This window comes from Thermobia domestica, chromosome 11 (assembly GCF_964235325.1).
Source record: "Thermobia domestica chromosome 11, izTheDome1.hap1.1, whole genome shotgun sequence".
Taxonomy (NCBI): Eukaryota; Metazoa; Arthropoda; class Insecta; order Zygentoma; family Lepismatidae; genus Thermobia; species Thermobia domestica.
Window position 1 is genome coordinate 69,748,098 of NC_137464.1, and position 23,453 is coordinate 69,771,550.

A 23,453-nucleotide genomic window follows, 5' to 3' on the forward strand; every position below is an offset into this window, starting at 1 on the left:
CGCGCCTTTGGCGTAGGAGACCCGTGTTCGATTCCCGGCCGGAGCTCATGTGGTTCGGATTCCACGTTAATCAGTAGGTCCACGTCTCATATAGCCTCGCTACTGAAAGGGACGCTAAACTAAAATCAACTCAACTCAAACGACAAGATTAGGCGCATTCAAAGTAGCACACTATGAAGCTCTATTTGTAACCTACATAACACACATAAAAATATTTGCTTCTACCGCTTTCACGAGCACACAAAACAGCAATTTCAGGACTCGGAAAATTTACATTCCGGCACTGAAAATAGACAAAGTTCAACTGACGCAGCACCGTTGTTCCCGCGCATCTCCAAACGAGTGCAGTTAGTAGTGACATCTAGTAAGTAAACAAGAAAGCAGCACCGGCGCGCTAATGTTTTCGCTTTTTCAGAATTGCTACTGTGACAACGTGCCCCTTGTGACAATGTGCCCCGGTCTCCCCTACGTTTGACGAGTTTAAAGCCATATGTGCCAGTACCATCAGTAAATATGTAGTACATTAGTAAAACTACTAGTATTATTTCTTACCTTTGATGGTACAAGTATTCTTCAGTAAAATTTAGTTTTCCAACAATAACAGTTTAGTTCAGTTATTTGTTGGTATTCTTCAAATAAGCATTCTTTAAGATCAACACCAACAATAGCGTAAAAATTTTTGTCCAATTTAAGAAGCTTAATGCTCAGAGTTCCGAAAACACTTACTACTTTAAGTGCTGAATTCAAACTTCCGTACTAGTGGAAGTTTCGATGTACAGTAAAGAAAGCTGCATTTTCGAGGGGGAAAAAAGTCGCGAAAGAAATGCTCGGGAAATTCCCGCAATTGAACGCACAAAGCATCGGAACTGAATACTTCAATAATAAAACTATTTATTTTACGCTGGAAGATATTTAATTTCATTTAAGACATTTTGAAACAATTACTTTATAAAATATGAATTATATCTTTGTTAATTGTTTAAATTAATTTTCTGGAAAGAAACGTCTTGCAACAAATGCTCGGGAATTTCACCTAATTGAACGCACAAAATATCGAAAGTGACTTTCAAATAAAACCATTTATTTTACGCTGTTAAATTAATATATTTGGTTTTCATATTTGGCAAACGTCACTAAGGCTTCTAGGATGATTCGATCTACATTTGTTCGTTCGTCTGCCTGTACCTCACATACTACAGGGTACCACCTTCGATGTTTTAAATTTAAATTTCCAGGGTACAAGCACGAGACACACTAAATTTCCAGTATAGATTTTGGCGGTATACCAGCGTACAATTTCAAAATTGTGGCTTTAAAAAAAAATAGCGGGTATCCACGCTACAAAGTGCAATTTTCGGTCTTTTAAGTTGAAATTTTTTAGAATATAAGCACGATACACTCTAAATTAGATGTATATAATTTGGCGGCGATCTAACGTTAAATTTCAAAATGGCGTCCAATTTTTCAAAACAGCAGTGAATAGAAAATTGTTGCAAGTTGTGACAATGATAATCTTCAAATATAAATCACATTTTAACACTTTTACCCCAAAGACATTGAAATACTTCGAAAAAACCCAATTAAACCCGAAAAAACCCGATTAAACCCGAAAATACCCGAAAAAACCCACATGGGTCCAGGTGGGTTGGGCTTTTTCAAAAAAACCCGGGTTTTTTCAAACCCTGGATTACATAAGTATCCTGTATATAATCCAATAAATGTCCTAAAAATGCAATTGATTAAGCATAAAATACACACAAAATACAATTAAATAAACAAGTATTAACAATATTTATCAAACCTTAATTTTGACATTGATGAAATCCTGAAAAATGAAAAAAAAATCAAACAAAATAAAGATATTAGTATATAAGCGTAATGAAATGTTTTAATTAGAGCCTAGACAAATTTATATTTATATATCAAGGATGTTATAAATAGAAAATCTGCCCATATGTATCTTCAACCTATTAAATCGATGAAGCCAAAAAACAACCGAGCATCGGCACGTCTGATTGGCTACTCTCCTTTCTGTCATCGTCTAATTGGCTACTTTTTTTTCCGCCATGATTGTTGGCTCAAAACATTGCGATCCTATTGGGCGGAGTGGGCAGAGTAGGGGAGGTGAAATTGTGACCTATGGCTTCAAGATTTTGTCGTAAGGGCAGATCCTCTATTTTATAAGATCCTTGATATATATATTTAAGCGTCTGTATTGTATTGTGAAATACAGTAAAAGTTTCTTTTATGACGTGCAGATAAAGGAAGCAAATTTACAAGTCTATTACAAGGAAACCAAATTATGTGTTAACTGCAGCAATTTGTTTCAAACCTAGAACACATGGAGTCGTTCTGACCAGATTAATAACACTTATTACTGTTTACTAATCGGACAAGGGCAGTAACTTTCAGTTTTCATATTTTTTGTATGGTTAAACATATACAGTATGTAAAAAAAAATAGGCTAAAATACTGTATACCGTTGCTTTATATATATATATATATATATATATATATATATATATATATATATATATATAGAGAGAGAGAGAGAGAGAGAGAGAGAGAGAGAGGATGTTGTAAAAATAGCGCCCACGAACTATACAGCATTATTCTACAAGTCAAAATAAATGAAAAGTATATATAATTGTAAACTTTTCGGGTTCTCGTGTGGAGACGGGAATTGTACTATGTGGCAACATACCGACGCATCAAATAATTGCATCGATTCTTTTAAGATGGCATTAAAGTCGATAAACGTTGACACCACTTATTAGCGTTAGAGTAACAATCGATGTAACTACTTGACGGATTCACAGAGCATCGCTAATGGTTCCAAGTTAATCTGCAACCTTGCCACGTAATGCAATTTTGATTCCCCCTTAACGGCTGAAAGAAGAACTTATCGAGAGTATATTATTATATGGCATTTTCACTTCATTTTCAACTGAAGTACAGCCCTCTGTTGTCCGTGGGCATCTTTTCAGAACACTCGATATTATATATATATCTATATATATATATATCTATATCTATCTATCTATATATATATATATATGTATGTATGTATGTATGTATGTATGTATGTATATATATATATATATAGAACGTAAGAATATTCACAAGAAAATTAAAGCAACAATCAAAATAAAAATGTTAAATTGAGGAAGAACGTTCTGGTTGATTAAGTTTCCTTCAGTCATTATAGAAATAGGTTGGGTTCTGCGCGGAATCGTGCGCACAGGTCATTTGAGATTGATAGGTTCAAGATACACTAACCACCAGCTCTGTGGATACACTGAGATGGTTGAAACCAGAATGCAAGGTAGAAGGATTATTTCTTGTATTCTTTACTTGTTTAGTCAGTTTTTTGAATGAGGTAAGATGATTAATGAGTGTTTCATTGTATCCTTAACAGTGTATCGCTACAGTAATAATATGCAGGGAAATTGATGCTCAAAATTATGTTTTTTTCTTGGCTTTTCTTTAGGGAAAGAGAAAACCATAATTATTTTTTATTTGCGTACTGATACAGCAGGGTGTCTACTAAATGTTTGTTTTTAAATTATAGGTCTATTTACATTATTCTCCAGGTCTATATTTTTTAAACAAAAAAGTTATTATTGTTAATAGCTTCTATCAGAAGGCCAGTTGACAAAAATGTGCATTAATTAACAAAAGCAAGTAGAGCTGTGAGAGTTAACTGTCGTATGAAATTAAATGAAATCCTGAAGTTTTACGGTCCACGGATGTGTCGGCTAGGCTAAAGGAGACGATGATGATGAGAAATGGATGAAATCGTGGAATGATGAAAGTTGGAGGAAACGGTAGAACCTTGTGAAAACCCCCACACACGGTGTTTGTCCACCACAAAGTTCACTTGGCGTGAGCTGTGATCGAATCAAGGACCCCATGCACCAGAGGTGAACGCTCTACCACTGAGCCACAGCGGTCCTTAACGTCGTATGATTCATATTCCTTGGTGCTAGTAAGTTTTTACATTTTGGCTTTACTACATGAGGAAGCTCTAAAAATTATCAATTTAAATTCTAAGCGTATGTTAATTTATATGATTACATGTTACTGCATATTTTTCTTGGATAGGGAATGGCTAGTTACTTTTTTAAAAAAAGTTTCCTCATACAATCGATTATTATCAATTCATTGAAAGTACGAAGCAAAGTAAAACAGAAAAAGAAATACTACAAAGAAGTAATGACTAGCAGAACAGAAATAGATAAATTATGAATTTAGATTTAAAATATCCCATATTCACAATTAACTTTTTTAGTACAATCAGGCTAGGCTTGGTTTAAGGGTAATATTTAGAAATCCTTAATTAAACTTACAGAAGCAATCCTAGACAGCCAGGTTACTTTTGTACTTCGTGCTTGCACAACAACTCCGTAAGTAACAAAAATATTATGTTAAGATTGGAGTTTTTTTTTTTTTAAAGTACATTTTTTTTTTTTGCTAGCTATTGACTTTTAAAATTAATTTTCTTCATGCAATTTTCTTAACATTTATCAAAAGTAGTTACATTATATTAGAAGTAAATTACTTTCAGTAACTTTGAGAAAAATCCAGGTTTCTGCTTACACTAACACTACAAATTGCTGAGCAAAGTAACATTTAAAAATAGTAAATGTTTGACAGTTTCGTCAACTAACTGAACATATTAACTTCATCAGACATTGTAAAAAAAACATAACAGGGTCTCAGAAAATGCTTCTGTACGCTGATTGGTTGATCAAAACAGATTCACAAAAGTTGACAGAAATGAAACTGAACACCGAAAATCCATTTTCCTCCCTGCTCCAGTGGAAAACTAAGCTACAAATTAACTTTCCAATAACTTGCCCCACTATTCGTCAATTTTAAGTTCTGCATTCCAATTCATAACACAGCTTTCCTCTTTTTCAATGAATTGACCTACTTTCACTTTCTTATTAACGTCCTTTGTTCCCGTACTAACATTCAATTTCGTACTAATTAATATTATGTCCCGTGTCGCTCGCGTGTTTAAAAGTGGCACTTCTTTCTCTTTCTAATCTCAGATCATCTTTTTGTAATAGTTGTTATATTGGTGAAACGGGGCAAAAACTAAAAGAACGGTTACAACGACACAATGATGTGAAATTAGAAAGAGAAAGAAATGTTATATTTAAACATGTGAGGGACACGGGATATAATATTAATTAGTGCGAGACTGAATGTTACTACGGGAACAAAGGGCGTTAATAAGAAAGTGGAAGGAGGCCAGATTCATTGAAAAAGAGAAAAACTGTGTTATGAATTGGAGTGCAGGACTTAAAATTGACGAACAGTGGGGCAAGTTATTAGAAAGACTGGATTTGTACCTCAATTTTCCACTGGACCAGGGAGGGAAATGGATTTTCGGTGTTTAGTTTCATTTTTGTCAACTTTTGTTGTGAGTGGCTGAACCTGTTTTGATCAGCCTATCAGCGTACAGAACCATTTTCTGAGATCCTGTTATATTTAGATGCAACTCTCTCTTGTTTTTACAGTATCTGATGAAGCCATTAAGTTCACTTAGTTGGTGAAACTGTCACACATTTACTATTTTTAAATAAACGTTGATTTGCTCAGCAATTTGTAGTTTTAGTGTAAGTTACTTAAGACAACAAAGCTAGTATGAACCAGTTAGCTACCAGGTTTCTGGTTAAATTCCTGGCTGATTCCATGTTTTCCAGGGAACTAGACACCTTTGATAGAGTGGCCATCTCCAACATTACACAAAAAGAAAAGGAGAGAGGGGAAGGGTTTGTGCAGCTTGTTAAATATACACGGACGGAAATGACTGCCTTAAAAATACTCCGGTGTACAGATTGACTGGGGACGTTCTCTTTTGCAAAGGTATGATTTTTGTCTTTCAGTTTTATGTCCCTCGGTTATGCCGTGTAAACTAAAGGAGGCGGTGATGGTGAAAAATGAATGAAATGGTGGAATGAAGAAAGTGAGAGGAAACGGGAGAACCCAGAGAAAACTCATACTACACACGGTGTTTGTGCACAAAGCCCACTTGGCGCGAACTGGAATCTCGAAAGGCTATCATAGAAACTTTCTCCACTTCTGATGAACTTAACGGTAAACTCAATTCGATTATCGTCGCCAAGCAGGAGTTCATTGGATAGATTCCGAGCTGTCTAGAGAGCGACTTGTCACAAGGTAATACAAATTTATTCGTCTTAAGGTATGCTATAATGGCAAGCAGTTCTTGCTGAACCGTAGACAGTCGTTTCTCCTGGGAATGAAGTGGGGGGTCAACAACCTTAAATAATAACCCATCAAAATTCTGTGGAACTTTCGCTTTCTGCAAAATAATTGAATACACAATACAAAGAAGCGTCCATGTATATTCAGAGAGGAAAGTCTCTCTGATATGGCCGGAGAACTGGGGCAGAGACTTATGGAACTTTTAACTTTTTAAGGACTTCTGACATTGTTATGTCCACTCGAATTTGGCGGATTTGGTTAAAAACTAAGCATGGCGGTTTTGGATGGCAACTAAGTTGTATCTAGCGAAATTAGCATGGTCCAGAAATTTTAGAACATCATGCAATGATTGTGGTGGTTTCTATACGACCGATTGAATTTATGACCTTGTTACAAACGCGGTAACTAAAGCGTGAGATAATGTAACCAGATGTAACTATATCCTGGTGTGAAATAGTTTAGAAACTGTTGGTAAGGCATTTTCTTCGCGATCTCTGTGAGAAGATCCCGTCATCAAAGTAAGCTTAGAGTCGGGTTTGAAATTCGCTACTACAAGCATGAACGTATTATACAGAGGGGAAGCGACACTTATCCCTTGAGGAAACCAAACATATTCGGAATAGGAAACGCTGAAAACTTACTGTAAAACTTGTCAAGCTTTAAGGTGTAGAAGGCCAAAGAAACACGTGGTATTGAAAGAAACATATCCTGCTAGTTTGTTAATAATGTCATGAATAGATGAAAGGGTCACTTACTACAAAACAATGTTAAGGACTTTGAGAGGTAAATCGGTTTTGGTAACTGATTCGGACGAATTTCGCATGAACAACACTGAGGGTTTATAAGATTATCTCTGAATTATCTTCGCTTCAATAAGCTTGTGAGCGTGTTTTTGGGTAAAGGCTTGGAGAGAAATTGGTATCAGATATGTTGGTCCACGAAAAACATAGTCATTTTTCATTTCATATTTACCTTTGAAATTCCTCCCCTTGCCTATAATATTGGAATTCCAATACAGGATGGCGGCATAGGAGAAACACACATCGATGAGATCCTGTCATGTTTCTGGTGTAACAGAAGGATCAATGTATAATTTTTCAGGATCGAAATGCTATTGGCCCTCGGTTACAAGATCCAAATTGACGTAATTTTTATCGAATTATGTGATATTCAGAATCAAAATGCGGGTTAACGTCCTCGGAGGTATTAATGAGAAAACTCCTCTGAAGCGTCAAATATTTGTATAACGGGTTCACAATTTCAATGCACTGATCATCTTTACTAGATAATAATCGAGTAACTGAAAGGTTGTGCTTGCTGAAAACTGCAGATTCTGGTTCGATAGAATAATGGTTGTCCTCAGTTCCACCCGTCAAGAGGAACTACGGTTTTAGAACGGGGTGGGAAACGCATGCGATGAGCTAAGATAAAATTAGGTTTAAGTGCATGCTCCAATAAGAATGGATTTGGATTACGAATTAGATTGTTTCGGCTGCTATGTTAGCCAGTCACGTATGAGGGATTACGTCCCTCGGTGATCACATTGCCCGGGGAATTGGGGAGGAAGCAAGTAAGCGACCAAGGACAATCATGTGAGGTACCATCCCGGCATTTACCTGCTGAGTGAGGAAAATCCAGGAAAAGTTTAATCAGGATGCCTAGCCTGGAAAAGCTTTTACTCTTTTCCGATAAAGTATCCAAACCGGAAATCGAACCCGGGATCGCTCGCACCAAAGGCGAGATTTAAGCGTGTATATATGAACCGGATAATGGTCACATACAGTTGCCGGATGCGAAACTTTCTCAGAAACGACGCATTAGACTACCTGAGCACGACATGAAAGAAGTTAATCCGATATCTTCGGGATTCCACTGCGTGCCTACTACCCAGAACGACTTCTGAGGGTGTCAGACATCAATAAAAGAAGAATGAAAACCCAGGAAGCTTTCGCGCATTGAACAAAAAAAAATTGGTGACGCTAAACCATGCATGGGTAGTAAAAACTGAGAGCGTAGTTGGGTCGGAGAAGCTCGGTACCCCACCATGTGGAACGCTTTACGCACAAGAGGTGGAAACAGCAAAGTAACATTAGGGGTCTGAGGACAAGAGACCCTATATGCCTTACCCACTCTCACCTTAAGTAGAGACTCGACGAAATCTCCATCTGTAATCAGTTTCTGTGTCGTATTACGAGATTGAAATGATCAGAAGGGCTGGAACGACCACAACTTAAATAGCTCTAAGCTCATTATCAGATACTGAATAAGCAAGATCTACCGAAATGAGCCTAAACAGGGATGCATGGGAAGATTCCCGAGTGACTAGGAATAATATATCGTAGCTAACGATTTTCGCGATGACTAGCCCGAATCCAATAATTCTCTCCTATAGAACTCAAACCGATAATATACGGAATTCAAAGACAGAGGGTCAACAATGGTTATATAATGTGCGTTAGATTGCTTTATCTACTCACATGCATCGCGGGTTCATGACATTTGGGCGCGGTCGTTTCGGCGCAGACATTTGGATGCGTTTGTTTTGTCGCGAGACGTTTTGGGCACAAAACCTTTTATCCAAATAGATTTACCTACCTACATATGTTATAATGTATTTCATAACTAAAGTCTGGATGTTATGCACTAAAATACGGAAATAGGCACTGGAAATTTCGAAAAACTTCCACAAATAATTCTGGAAGAACTAAAAATAACATCTTGAACACAGCAAAGTTTCTGCACACCATGCCAACTTATCTCTACCAGTTGAAAAGAAATGGGAAGAAACTGCAGAAAACTATTGACTATCCGGTCTCCGTACTACGCGGCTTAGTTTTAAAAGAATATTTCTTTTTAATAAATTAAGACATATGTAATAAAGTCATGTAATTCGTGCAAAAAGACGTACGATTTTCGTTAATGTTTAGTTATTTTAAAGATATGACTATATAGTCATACTGCACTGTGTACTTGATCTTTTGAGTAAGACATTACTAAATTTATCTTAAAATGGGTACAATACTGTACATATTTTCACTTTCTATAATAATTTATTCAAATGCTTTATTAAGTACTGGTCCGTACCAAGAGGTCAGAAAAAATTAACAAGAGCAGGTTTTGGAATAAATATGGCGTTTTTAATACTATTGGTGGCTCAGAAAATGAATATTTATTGAAGACTTTTTTGTTATTCGATATGCCTATAAGGCCGGATAGTTGAGACTGTATTGTATTGATAGAAATTTATTTCAGATTTCATAAGAATAGGCACTAACTATACATTGAAATAGGAAGAATAGACCAAATAAAATTTACTGTAGGCAGCCTGTGACACCCCAAAACAAATTTTTGTCCTTTATAGTATACCTAACGTAAAGGAACGATACGACTGGGCGGCATAAGAAAAACAGCATTATCTAATCTAATATAAATAAAATAAAGAATTGTTTGTGTGTTTGTCTGTGTGCGGCCTGAGAACCAGACGAGTGGACCTAGAGTTACCAAAATTTGATCACGGGTACCTAGGTCCAGGTCCCAGATTAAGACGAAGCGTTTCTTTTTTAATTTCGAACCAGTGGGGTCTCAGGAAGGGGGGGGGGGGCGTTTACCGGGACCAGACAAGTTGACCGAGAGTTACAAAATTTTGGTCACGGGTATCTTGGTCCAGACCCCAGACCAAGACGAAGCGATTTTGTCAAAATTCGAAGCAGGGGGGTCTCAGGGGGGCGTTTACCGGGATATGTAAAAGTAGTAGTAGAAAATGACCCATATTAGTGTCAAATCCATAGTTTTCGCGGTCGCTGAAATGAATGGTAATACTCCCACAGGCGTTGACTTCCAAATACAGCCCCCATGCTAAGAATAGGTGTATTCAGCTAGTTTCCAATAAGAATATCATCGTGGACTGCTTTGCGCCCGAAGGTCTCGCGTCTAAATGTCTGCGCCTAAACATCCTGCTCCGTGCATCGCTGGATCCTGCTCCGTGGTCCAGTTTGAAGATAAACACACTAATACACTAATTCACTGAGCACCAGTTTGAAGATTAACACACTAATACACTAATTCACTGAGCACTCAAGTTTCTACTGTACTGTAAAAGTTCGGAGAGCTAGGCATCCATAGGTCAGCAAAGTAACTGAAGTGGATCAGTCGGTTCTTCGCAGCCTCGTATCAAGTTGTGGTGCCCCGAGACCTCAGCGTCACTGCTAGCATACTGAAGATCTGGGCAACAAGAGCGCGGTGTCCAAATTCTGAGGATCGAACGAAGGATTTCTAGCATCCTGGAGGTCGTAATACAATTTGTTTTACAAATATCCTGAAGCGAACCAGTCTTAAAACATTAACGGTAGAGAGAACTGGGATAAAAAAAAGTCCATAAGAAGTTCTCTCTTCCTCTTCGGCGATGTCATTTGAATATACATATCTGTCTTTCTGATTCCTTTTTGTAGGTAGCGATTAGTTTTGTTCAGAAGCAAAGATCTGTACAGCGTATGAATGTCAAAGATGATCTTCGGATTTTTTGTCAGTGTTGGAGCTTGAATGAAATATTGAACTAATTGTTAGCACAAAGTTCTCTTGCAATAAGTTTATGTTACCAACAAGATAGTTAGAATTATTGAATTTAGCTTGACATTCACTGTAGGAAATTTTCATTGAGAAAAGCAAAGACTACACATTACTCCATTCCAATATGTCTTTCGTTTCATTAATTTTCATTTTATTTCCACAAAACTGAAAATTACAGTTTCTTATGAGTTAATTTTTAAATTGAGGTATATATTACGATATTATTTAATAGAATGGACAAAGAAGCCCAAATGTACAAGAACGAAAATTAGATACAAATTGGTTAAAAAGTTTCCTTTATAATATACAAGAAAGTAATACAAATATGTTAGCCAACACCTATCATGCTGTATCTGGCATTGTTAACAAACATCTACAATGGTGTATTGGCATTGTTACCAAACATCTATAATGCTGTATCCAGGATTAAGATGCAATATAAAAATAACAGCATCAAATAATATAGGATAGGAGAAGAGAAAAAATTAGTATTCCCAAACGAAAAATCAATTATATAGTCACTGTCACATTAAACTAACCTCAGAGTAAGAAATACGAAACAAAAATTCTTTCAACGATTTTATCATTTACTGCTCATTCTTAATTCAAAGAAATTACAGATCAGGAGGAATTTTCGACTCTATGTTTTCTATCGGTTTGTTGAACTGATGCGATTAAAATGTCCGATCCTAAGTCAAGTGAGAGTTAAGTTGCCGTTGTTTTGTGGGCAGCATGTTTTGATGAGTTCCTCACGAATATCGTAGAAGTAAATCCTTGGGAAAATGTTCATACAATTGCAGATGAGATAGGCATACTGTTCCCGTTCGGCGGCTTCGCATAATTGGTAGGGTTAAAAAGTTGGACTCATGGATGTTAGATGTGTAGACATTGGCCAAGAAGGATTACCGTTTGGAGACGTGCAAATCTCTACGAAATAACCAGCCACGTTTTGTTCATCGGATTGTTACTTCTGATGAATAATTGACCTCCCGGAATAATCATTTAACGGTCAGGACAAGATAACTGTTCGGTCATCAAGTTCAGGATGATTTTCAAACCCAAGACGGTTTTTTTGCTGGTATGGCGGTCTACAGGTGATTTATCATGACTTTCACCATCAAGACGAAATTTCACTACGGACTGTTACAGTGCTGAAGTCCATGAAATGTACTGCAAACTTCCACTAACTGCCAACAGATATGATGTCTTCAAGTTGCATGCCCATACGTCCGAAAAAGGACAATGCAGATTTTCCATGAATTGTAATATGAAACCTTCTTCACTCACTACATTCTTCTGACGTCTCTTCCACCGACTATCAACTCCTCCGGCATGTCAGACACTTCTTGGCAGGGGAGAACATTCCTGATGATCTGACGATGCAATATACAGTTGGACTTCTATGTTCGACATTTTTTTCATATATCCTCCTGACGTCCAGAGGAAATCACCTACATGAAGGAGGAGGAATTTTTGGTTCATTTTTAATGGTTGAATGTTTGGGGTCCCAAGATTAATAATTTATGAACTTTAAGGATTTCTGGTTGTGCGCATGCGCAGAATCGACTGTAGAGTCATCTCTACACTGGGTATTAGGGGATAATAATAGAAATGAGAATGTATATAGGGTCTTTAGTATTATGAAAACTGATTAACGCTAGACATTTAAATTTGGTCTGCTACGTGCATGCATTTCTTCTAACAATACTCATAGTGATTAACATTTGTAATATTACTTTGATCGTGTACAATAAACGAACATTCTTTTGGGAATTAAAAAAAATGTATGAATGCAGTTTCAGTTGTAGAATGATACCGTAGTCTTTATAATTGACAATGTTTGCACACTGAAACTTTTATGACTTGTTCGTTCACGTTTTAGTATGAAAGTTTAGGAAACAATCACGTTCAGGTTGAACACACAGAAATACCTTGCACTAGATACATCGTGCTCCGGAGAATTGCTTACATTCAGGGTTTCTGCACCCTGGACAGTTTTGCATCTTTAGCGCTTCGGGAAAATGCAGCACACTTGCATATCTGGATGCTGTACATGGAAGTGGCGTTTTTTTTTTTTTTTTTTTTTCTCTTCCTGTGGCCTGTTAGATCGTATATTCAAGATCGCTATTCTAACGTTGGTCCTGCCCAGGAAAAATAAAGCCTCACCCAAAGACATCTTGAAGTCATGAAATTTTAGGATATTTCTGGATGGAAGGTTCTTTAGTTTACATTCTCGTCTGTACCCAAACCATACATTTACAGCTACAAGATCGAAGAAGTGCAAAAGTGTTCGAAGTGTCTATTTCTTGTAAATCCAAAGTTACATTCTGAAAAAGCTAGAACTTCGTATTGTCAGAAAGTACCATAGATTTACTTTTAAGGAGAATCCGTGCTGTGTTCAGAAATCCAGGTACAAAAGGTTTTTTTTTTTTTTTTCAGTGCACTTTACACACGTCAGGTGGACAGTTTAATCGCAACAATCAATACTTTTCTTCCATTTACAATTGTACAGTTTCTTTTTTTTTTAAATAAAAGAAAATCTAATTTCCGGTTCTTATTAAAACATGATACGATCGGGTATTACATACAAATCAAATAATGGTCAGCAACAATAGCAACTTGCAACAATAGAATTATAGTTTTCAGGACATTTTATCTACTGTGGTTAGCTATATGTCTGGTGGTGAGATATTTAAACATTATTTACTTATTTACTCTTCCTTAGTGTTAGTCCATTGTCTTGAACTTACCTCTTGGTCTTTCTCATCCATTTTCGAAAGATCCTACTTTTAATTCAAATCTGAAAAAGATAGAAAATAAAAAAAAACTTGGTTTATTTTTGTAACGTCATGAGTTGTCACATTGATAAAGGTACTTCATTTCACTTTATTTTGTATATTGTGGTTACTAGCTACTTTACAGGTGAATTCGTGCATAAGAAGTTTGACTTTCATTAATGTATTTTTACATCGATACGCATCTTACAGGTAACAACACAACATATTTAGATTATTTACATAGCTACTATTCTATTAACATATTATTACAAATTTGTTCTGTAAATTTTACAAGTAAGTGGATGCCTAGTACACAGCACTAGACAGTGTACAAAGTGATCACAGAAGCGTCGCTGTTGTGAGACACTTGATTGTATGCCATATGAAGTGTTATCTAATATCTTCATTTATGCGTGTAACTCATCGTCGCTAACACGCCTGTTCCTACGGATGCGCACTTCTGTGGGTCCCTTCCTGCGTTCTTCTCCTCACTCGGTTAAATAAGATTCGTGCTTTTTAGATGCTACACAGCATAAGTTGGTTCGTGTTTTATGCATTGTAGTTTTTATGCCATATGTCTTAATTGGCAAGGTTCTACAACACAGGTCCTTCTTCCCATTTAGCTGTAATAAAGAAAGAAAACAATGTGCCCTGCGGGTCTCTAAACCATCTTCACTTGCTAACGCTCGCTCGGCAATACTATGTGAATTTAATATTAAACCTTGGTACAGAAAGGAACCAACATAGCTACTAATTTATATGAGGGGACCTGTGTTCTAGAACCTTCCCGTTCTAATGCTATCTGTGCTTCCTCCTCATATAGTCAATCTGCACCCATTAATGGAATTTCTTTCTTAACCTTTAGATGTATTTCGGGGGTGAATTTTTTTTTTTTTTTTTTTTTTTTTTTTTTGTATTTTAAGCAAGCTTGTCAAAAACTATGGCTTTTATTGAAAGAAACAAAAAAACGTGCTTTTTTTTGTTTAATAATTTGCTTTATGTATTTATATCACATATGGACAGAAATAAGTTTGTTTCACCTTGGTATTATTATTAAAGAACCGGGTTATGCTGGAAGGAGTCACATAAGCTTAAAGCGGAATCCAAGCAGTTCGTCGACTTACATCCGAGAAAAACTGTCCTCCATTTGAACTCGAAACCGGGACTAATCGGCCACAAGTGCGATACGTCTGCCGACTCACTCAAGAAGGACTCCTGATAAAAAATACGTTGTATTGATCTTTAAATACTTGTTAATACGACTGTCAAGAGTCATTTCAGAAGGACAAAAAGATAAACAGTTGCACAAGTGAAACCATTATACAGAATTGCATATGGACAATTTCAAAATACTGTAGAGTACAGAAGAACTAATTTAGTCCAAGTTAGTTCACTACGACTTTTATTAGGCCATGTTAAAGAAATACAACGAGTTAATTTGCATATCAGTAGGAAAAGTGAATACAGATACGAATTATTTGAGTCTATTTTGGCTCTGACCCATTTATGCATAAATAGATACCAAAGATACTTCTGATTTCAATAAATTCCTCTCGTGGGGTTTGTATGCTCCCCCGCCGGAAATAAAGTACAGGATTTCGATGTATTTTATCAATACTCGAACATTATTAAAACGAAACAATATTTAGAATTTTTCTTTGATTGCAATTGCATAACAATAATAACTTAAAAGATCACAAAAGAAACATGCTTAAACTTATATTTAAAAAAAGTTGCTTTTGTAGTATAATCTCTTTGAGTAATGAATAGGAGTGATTCCATTTCAAATCGTCCAGGGTGGTCCACATGACTATCTCAGATTTAACTTATTTTTAAAAATAAGAAACTACATACAAAATTATTAGACCCATATTTTTTCTTTTTGCTGAAAAAATTTTTTTCTTCGATATACAGCCTTCCAAAATGGCCGCCCTCCTCTCGGATTGCTCGAAAAACTCAAAAACATATCAAATTAAAAATTTTATTGTAGAGAAACGAGTGTACTTAGTAACATAATCGCAATAGCAGGAAGAGTATAAAGTTGTATGTTTCGTTGGAGGGTAAAAATTCGTCTATTGGTCCAATAGGAATCGCGCAATTCACTCGCAATGTTGCCAACTTTGATGAAATTTTTGCTAACTTCAAACATTTTTTTTTCTGTCCTCACGAGCAATATCACCCATCTGCTTGTAGCATCGAAATCTACTCCATAAGGTCTCTTGAAAATGTAAAGGACTTACGTTTCTGATTATTACATCCCACGTTATAGCATGATGAAAAGCTGAAAATTTCATTAAGACGCCATGTTTGGACGCCATTTTCTCAAAAACCCCACCTTTTAAAAATCTGAATTTTTTACATGTATTGGAAAAGTACCTAAGTATTTAATATCCGTTAACCGTTCATGCGGCTGAAGCCCCTAACATTCGCAATTAATTATTGAAATTTCGATTTTTGTACTGGAAATGTAAATATTTCCTATGGGCATTTAGGTCCTATACACAAGGCGATTTGAAAGGGAGTATGAAAATTTTGAGAGATGAATCCTGACATCAAATCCAGTAAAAAAGTTTCTATAAACATGAGTCGAATTCCGCTTCGTTTTCGAGTTACAGGGTTTCCAACTCGGGACCAAAAATCGGCTCGCGACAATGGAAAATAAAATATATATTTCGCGTTAAACCAGAAATTGTGTGCTAAAGTTATGATGAAGTTCAGAAAGTTGATTTGTATCAATATGAAAATTTTTACGTGCGTTGCAATTCGGTTGGCAGCGTTGCCAACTTGGTAGAACTTTTATTTCTTTCCAAATGACACTACGTGGATTTTATTTAATATTTGGTATTCATTAATGATTGCAAACATCACATGAAGCACAATTTTCCCAACATCACCACAGTTTTCGAAAACTTACATGGATTTCATTAAAAGGCTTATCTCATGCGTTATTGATAGTTTGTGAGATTCGGTGTCGTGAACATCGTCCTAGTGTTCTCTGGAACCATGAAAATTGTTTACACTGGTAGCATGACATTCTAGTGCACTAGTTAAGTGTTCGTGTGAATAACAATGGGGAAGTCCTATTAGAGTAAGGACCGTATTAAATGTGTTATTTATGCTAAAAGCCGTAAGAGGATTGTGCACAGAAGGAGTTCTAGACAAAAAAAATATCTTGCAGTAAAATATGTGGACTGCGTACAGCGTGTCAGCCCAAACGTACTATTAGGGGAGGATGATTATTTGTGTCCTGTACACAAGGCGATTTGAAAGCCAGTATGAAAAATTCTGAGAGGTGAATCCTTCACTGCAGTCTAGGTTTCACCGATAACGGCCGTTTTAATGGGGACACATTCATGTTTAGCATGTTAACTGTCTGGTTAATGGTTTCAAAATCTACATTCAGAGGAACAAATTCTTTATCTTGCTGGTGCATAATTTTATATTTACATCTCTTTCGTGGTCACCAATATCTCACACACATTCACGTTGTTCACGGTAAATATTCAAAGCACCCTTTACACAAATAATCATCCTCTCCTAATACTACGTTTTGGCAGACGCGCTGTACACAATACATATATTTTACCACAAAATTAAATGTTTGTCAAGAATTCTTTCTGTACACAATTATCTTATGCCTTTTAGAATCATCAACATATTTAATACGGTCCTTACTGTAATAGGACTTCCTCATTGTTATTCACACAAACACTGTAACTTGTGCACTACAATGTCATGCTACCAGTAAAAACAATTTTCATGGTTCCAGAGAACACTAGGACGATGTTCACGACACCAAACCTCGTAATAAACTGTTTCGTGGTTTCAGCAGAACTTCTTGAACAAGTTCGAACTTGATGCGTGGAGTTATGAGAGGTTTTGCAATAATAAAGAATATTTCTTCTTCTTCTTCTTCTTCTTCTTCTTATTATTATTATTACAACTTACACAGCGTAGTTTTTATTCGACATTTTGGTTTTACTAATGATGACAAACATCAAGTGAAATTCACACTTAATGTTGCAAACTATCAATAATGCACAAGATAAACCTTTTAATGAAATCCATGTAAGTTTTCGAAAACTGTGGTGATGTGGGGAAAATTGTGCTTTATGAGATGTTTGCAGTCATTAATGAATACCAAATATTAAATAAAATCCACGTAGTGTCATTTGGAAAGAAATAAAAGTTCTACCAAGTTGGCAACACTGCCAACCGAATTGCAACGCACGTAAAAATTTTCATATTGATACAAATCAACTTTCTGAACTTCATCATAACTTTTGCACATAGCTCTGATTTAACACGAAATATATATTTTATTTTCCATTGTCGCGAGCCGATTTTTGGTCCCGAGTTGGAAACCCTGTAACTCGAAAACGAAGCGAAATTCGACTCATGTTTATAAGAACTTTTTTACTGGATTTGATGTCAGGATTCATCTCTCAAAATTTTCATACTCCCTTTCAAATCGCCTTGTGTATAGGACCTAAATGCCCATAGGAAATATTTACATTTCCAGTACAAAAATCGAAATTTCAATAATTAATTGCGAATGTTAGGGGCTTCAGCCGCATGAACGGTTAACGGATATTAAATACTTAGGTACTTTTCCAATACATGTAAAAAATTCAGATTTTTAAAAGGTGGGGTTTTTGAGAAAATGGCGTCCAAACATGGCGTCTTAATGAAATTTTCAGCTTTTCATCATGCTATAACGTGGGATGTAATAATCAGAAACGTAAGTCCTTTACATTTTCAAGAGACCTTATGGAGTAGATTTCGATGCTACAAGCAGATGGGTGATATTGCTCGTGAGGACAGAAAAAAAATGTTTGAAGTTAGCAAAAATTTCATCAAAGTTGGCAACATTGCGAGTGAATTGCGCGATTCCTATTGGACCAATAGACGAATTTTTACCCTCCAACGAAACATACAACTTTGTACTCTTCCTGCTATTGAGATTATGTTACTAAGTACATTAGTTTCTCTACAACAAAACTTTTAATTTGACATGTTTTTCAGTTTTTCGAGCAATCCGAGAAGAGGGCAGCCATTTTGGAAGGCTGTCTATCGAAGGAAAAATTTTTTTCAGCAAAAAGAAAAAATATGGGTCTAATAATATTGCATGTAGATCTCATATACAAAAAATAAATGAAATCTGAGACTATGATGGGGACTAATTGTGGTTTGCCTGGACGATTTGAAATGGAATTGGTCATAGGGGATTTAGGTTTGAATATAATATGAATAATATACGGGAGGAAACGTGATAACCCACAAATGTGTGTTCATCAAGACTTTACGAATACTTACGCTTTTACGAAAATTTTTCGTTTTTTAGTTCAAACTAGTTGTTTTTTTTTTTTTTAAAAAAAAAAACAGCTAGTTTAAACCATCTTGGTTTAAACAAGCTAACCCTAATTTTAAGCGTTTTTTTTTTCTTTTTTTAAATCTTACTGGCTCTTTCTGACATCTTGCAGTAGGTTCTTCTGTATTGTTATTTTATATTTATCTAATAATTTTATTTATAACAACGATGTAGGAATGTAGTTCTTACATGTACTACGTAATTTCATTTGGGGTGTTAATTTGACCGTTCGTGTGCTTGATAATGTATAAGGATCTCGAAAAATATTTTTATTTGTTATATATAAACGGTTACAAACATGGGACTATTCGGCGAGCGCAGGGAACTACTTGGCGCAAGGTAACAGAATAGTTGCATTGTGGGAAACTAGCGAGCATTTATATTATCAACATGGCGGCAAATATACGAAAACGATGCACAGGATTTGAACTGTGTCAAATTAGCAAAAGTTGCAGCGAGCAATATCAGGATAACGAGCAAAACCTTCTAAAACTGTGTGAAGAGCATTAATTAATGAACCTAAGAACAAATTGTGGGAAGTGTGGAAAGGAGGTGAGAAAGTGACTGTTTTCAGTACCAACCGAAGTACTAAGATGTGTTAAAAAAAATTTAAAAAAGTTTAATGACGACTGAAAACAACGTACCCTGCTGGGCTCTAACCTGCCTTCACTCCCTAACGCTTGCTCGGCAATACTGTGTGAATTAAATAGTAAACTTCGTCTGTACGTCCAAGGGCACCTGTGTTGTATATGCAAACCAAACGTAACCTCACCTAACCTAACCTCTCCCCTACCTCACGATGTAACGAAAGGAATCCTAAAGTCAGTTAAGAGCGTAGGAATCGAAAAATTATGAAATTTTAATAGCTTTTATGAAGATTTTGCTCGAAAAGTATCGGACACCCAACAAAAAGTATCGGAATAAATGCCTTGTACAATCCGCGGCAAAAAACCTGCAACATGAGCATATAAGTTTATTGTGAAATGACGAAGTCTTTTGCTCCAAAATAAGTGTGCACGGGAGGAGGCCGAGGTTTATCCTGGAGTGATTTGTTCCACTTAGACGTTATGTTGATTCCCTGTGCTGTTAGGCGTAGTTTCACAATAAACTTACATCCTCATGTTGCAGGTTTTTTGCCGCGGATTGTACAAGGCAGTATATTTAAGTCATGATAGTTACTGCCGCGTGTTTTACAAGCAGAAGAAAAAGAAGTAAAAGATGAAGAATAAGTATAATAAAAGGTCTGATGAGTCTATGATTGCTGGAAGAGTTTTATTACTTCAGACAACTGATGTCTAAGGACTGCATCCAGTCTCATAGGTTATTGTGTGGTCGGAACAGTTTGGTGAAAGACGAGTGGCCTCACAAATGAAATTTTGCAGGAACTTATTTTAGAGGTCCAGGAATAAAATTGTACGCGAATATGGGAGTAACAATTTCGAAACCCTTGTACACAAAAGATGAAGAGTTCACCTATTGTGTAAGTTTCGCAATGTATATCAAAGTACGAAATAATAGCAATTTGTTATGAAAAATTGATAATAAATTTACATTTCTTGAAAGTATAAGCGAGATTTAATGTTTCTGAAATTCATGTACAGTACTCAATTATTGTTAATACAAAAATGGAGCCCTTGTACCTAAATGGGAAATATATCTTGAAAATATTTATTATGATCCCAACAGTACGTTTTAAACTAGAATTACAAAACTATGTTGGAAGAAACAAGAGTAATAGTATACATGAGAACCCCCTGATCTGCGTTTCTTCTGTGTTCTACTACTACTTCTACATGAAATACCATAAATTTCCTACGTAGTGCAATCGTAAGTAGTATCCATGTGCACAAGACATGCGATATGCGTTAAATCCCCCCCCCCACACACACATAGTCATAGATAAAGTACAAGAGCACTACACATGCAGATATAAAGTACAGGTATGTTCTTTTTTTATTTTCGTATCGATAAGTAAATAAAAGTCGCTTTGTTACCCCCTTTATAAGTTCGTACATACTCAATGAATAATCCCTAAAAGTATGAGCGTCCTGCCCCTTCGGGATCTGATGCAGTTTCATGTATACTATATCTGAAACGCGAAAAACGTCAAGGGGTCAAAATGAACCCCAAATGTAATAACGTAGATAAATCCCAAATGAATCTAAAGTTTAAGGACACGTTACGAGGCAGTAAGAGTGCATTCCCTGTTAAGAGAAGTCCATATTTCATTAATAACCTATAGGGCTAAGGGGTTAAATTCCAAAATTGGGCGTCCGTTCCCAGCAAAATTTTTAAAATTTATAGGAAAGATATGGATAATTTGATCGTTTGAGTGCTTGATAATGTATAAGAGTCTAGAAAAATCTGTTTATTTGTTATATATAAGTGGTTATAAACATGGGACTATACGGCGAGCGGAGGGAACTACTTGGCGCAAAAACATGGGACTATACGGCGAGCGGAGGGAACTACTTGGCGCAAGTTAACCGGGGTTAAATTCCAAAGTTGGGCGTCCGTTTCCAGCAAAATTTTTAAAATTTACAGGAAAGATATGGATATTTTGATCGTTTGTGTGCTTGATAATGTATAAGAGTCTCGAAAAATCTGTTTATTACTTATATATAAGCGGTTATAAACATGGGACTATACGGCGAGCGGAGGGAACTACTTGGCGCAAGGTAACCGAACTGTTGCACTGTGGGAAAGAAACGAGCATTTATGTTATCAACATGGCGAATGTACAAGGGCAATGAACTAACAGTTTTAACATTTCTGAAGCAATACGTTGATAACGAGCAAAATCTTTTAAAACTTTGTGAAGAGCACGGATTAATGAACCTAATAACAAATTGCAGAAAGTGTGGAAAGGAGATAACAGCTAAAAAATGTGACGAAAGCGGACGCCCAACTTCGGAATAAATGCCGTTAACCGAATAGTTGCATTGTGGGAAAGAAACAAGCATTTATGTTATCAACATGGCGAATGTACAAGGGCAATGAACTAACATTTTTTAACATTTGTGAAGCAATACGTTGATAACGAGCAAAATATTTTAAAAGTTTGTGAAGAGCACGGACTAATGAACCAAATAACAAATTGCAGAAAGTGTGGAAAGGGTATAACAGCGAAAAAACCTGGCGAAAGCGGACGCCCAACTTCGGAATAAATGCCGGGCTAAGTATAGCTACTCAAAATGGAATAGTACGCAATATGGTTGTGTTTTGCACAAGCCCTTATATACTGAATCTAAACTCAGGAGTGGGAATCCATATCCCGAAAACGATTGTGTAAGCTACTGAAGGGGGAAAAGTATATATTCAACGAATTTATGTATAGATCTGTATACTCAATCTGGCCCTGGGATGGTTCTTAAATACCAGTAGAATCTATGTACCAGTGATATGGAGTATTTAATTATTTCCATACTACTAATTAGTAAACGTAATCAACACGTACAAGAACTGGTTACCGGTGTCAATATATGTATATAAACACAACACAGACAGAAATCCTACAAACTATTCTCGTCACTTAATATTTTAAGTACGATGTGCTTCAAGACTAGATTTACTTACAAATATAATCGACACTTTTTATCTTACTAAAGGAATACACGAAATTTTACTATAAACAACGCACCAACACACTGTGCCCATACAGTTACTGGTGAGTGTGAAAGCACTCCGTTTTATTTTCTTTCTTTACAGACGTACTTGAGATGTAACCTCAAAAACGTAAAATTTAAGAAGCTCAGAATTAAATCCAAAATTTGTTCAAAACCTAGAAAATTTTTTAACAAGTATATTTTATATTATGTACTCATCGCAAACTAAACGCAAATTTACGTTGTGCTGACATAAGCAAATGCGGAATGAGGAACTCTTAACACACACACACACACACAAATATATATATATATATATATATAGATAGATAGATAGATAGATAGATAGATAGATAGATAGATAAACAGATAGATAGAAAGATAGATAGATGTACAATAAATAACTATAATAAGTCCTACATATAGCTTAAATACTTTCTCCTTCAAGCAAAAAAGCTTCATTCCAACCCAACGAAAAGTATGCACAAGTAAGGTATAACTACTATGCCTATTTTCGTCACACCACCTTGTCGTACGATACTGTTTAGGTAGCTACTATTCAATTGGGGTATCTAGTAAAAAAAAAATGTTTTTGTCTACCTTGTATGGTTTGTTTCCTAAGAAAATCTACCTACTATATCCTTCTCTCTCAACAACACCGACAAGGTTTGGGAGGTGATTAGTGACACCAAGATAAGACAAAAATTATAGACCAATTGGGTGCACAAATGCTTCCTTTCGGAGTTATAGGCTGCCGAAAACATGAAAAAATAAACTTTAAAGATCCATAACTCAAATACTATGGGACCTACCGTAGTCGGGTCAAGACTTTACTTAGGAACTAGTATGTGCCCTATTCAAATATCCAAGTTTGAGAATCCCAAGGTACGATTTTTA

The 23,453-nt window shown here is 36.0% G+C and overlaps 1 protein-coding gene across 4 annotated transcripts in view; it reads right to left on the reverse strand.

The window, feature by feature from the left end:
• LOC145664158 (splicing factor 3B subunit 2-like) overlaps window positions 1-22,657 on the reverse strand; it is an 80,345-nt gene extending 57,688 nt beyond the window's left edge. Inside the window, exons 1-2 of one of the 4 annotated variants that reach the window (XM_081730565.1) lie at window positions 22,528-22,657; window positions 13,554-13,603 (exon numbers count right to left, since the gene is read on the reverse strand). In XM_081730565.1, coding sequence (XP_081586691.1) covers window positions 13,554-13,574 — 21 coding nt within the window. In that variant the 5' untranslated portion in view covers window positions 13,575-13,603; window positions 22,528-22,657. Of the gene's footprint in view, window positions 1-13,553; window positions 13,604-22,408; window positions 22,428-22,527 lie in introns of those variants that run through there. The other 3 variants (XM_081730562.1, XM_081730563.1, XM_081730564.1) reach the window with 3 other exon arrangements.
• Between the last annotated feature and the right edge of the window lie 796 nt (window positions 22,658-23,453).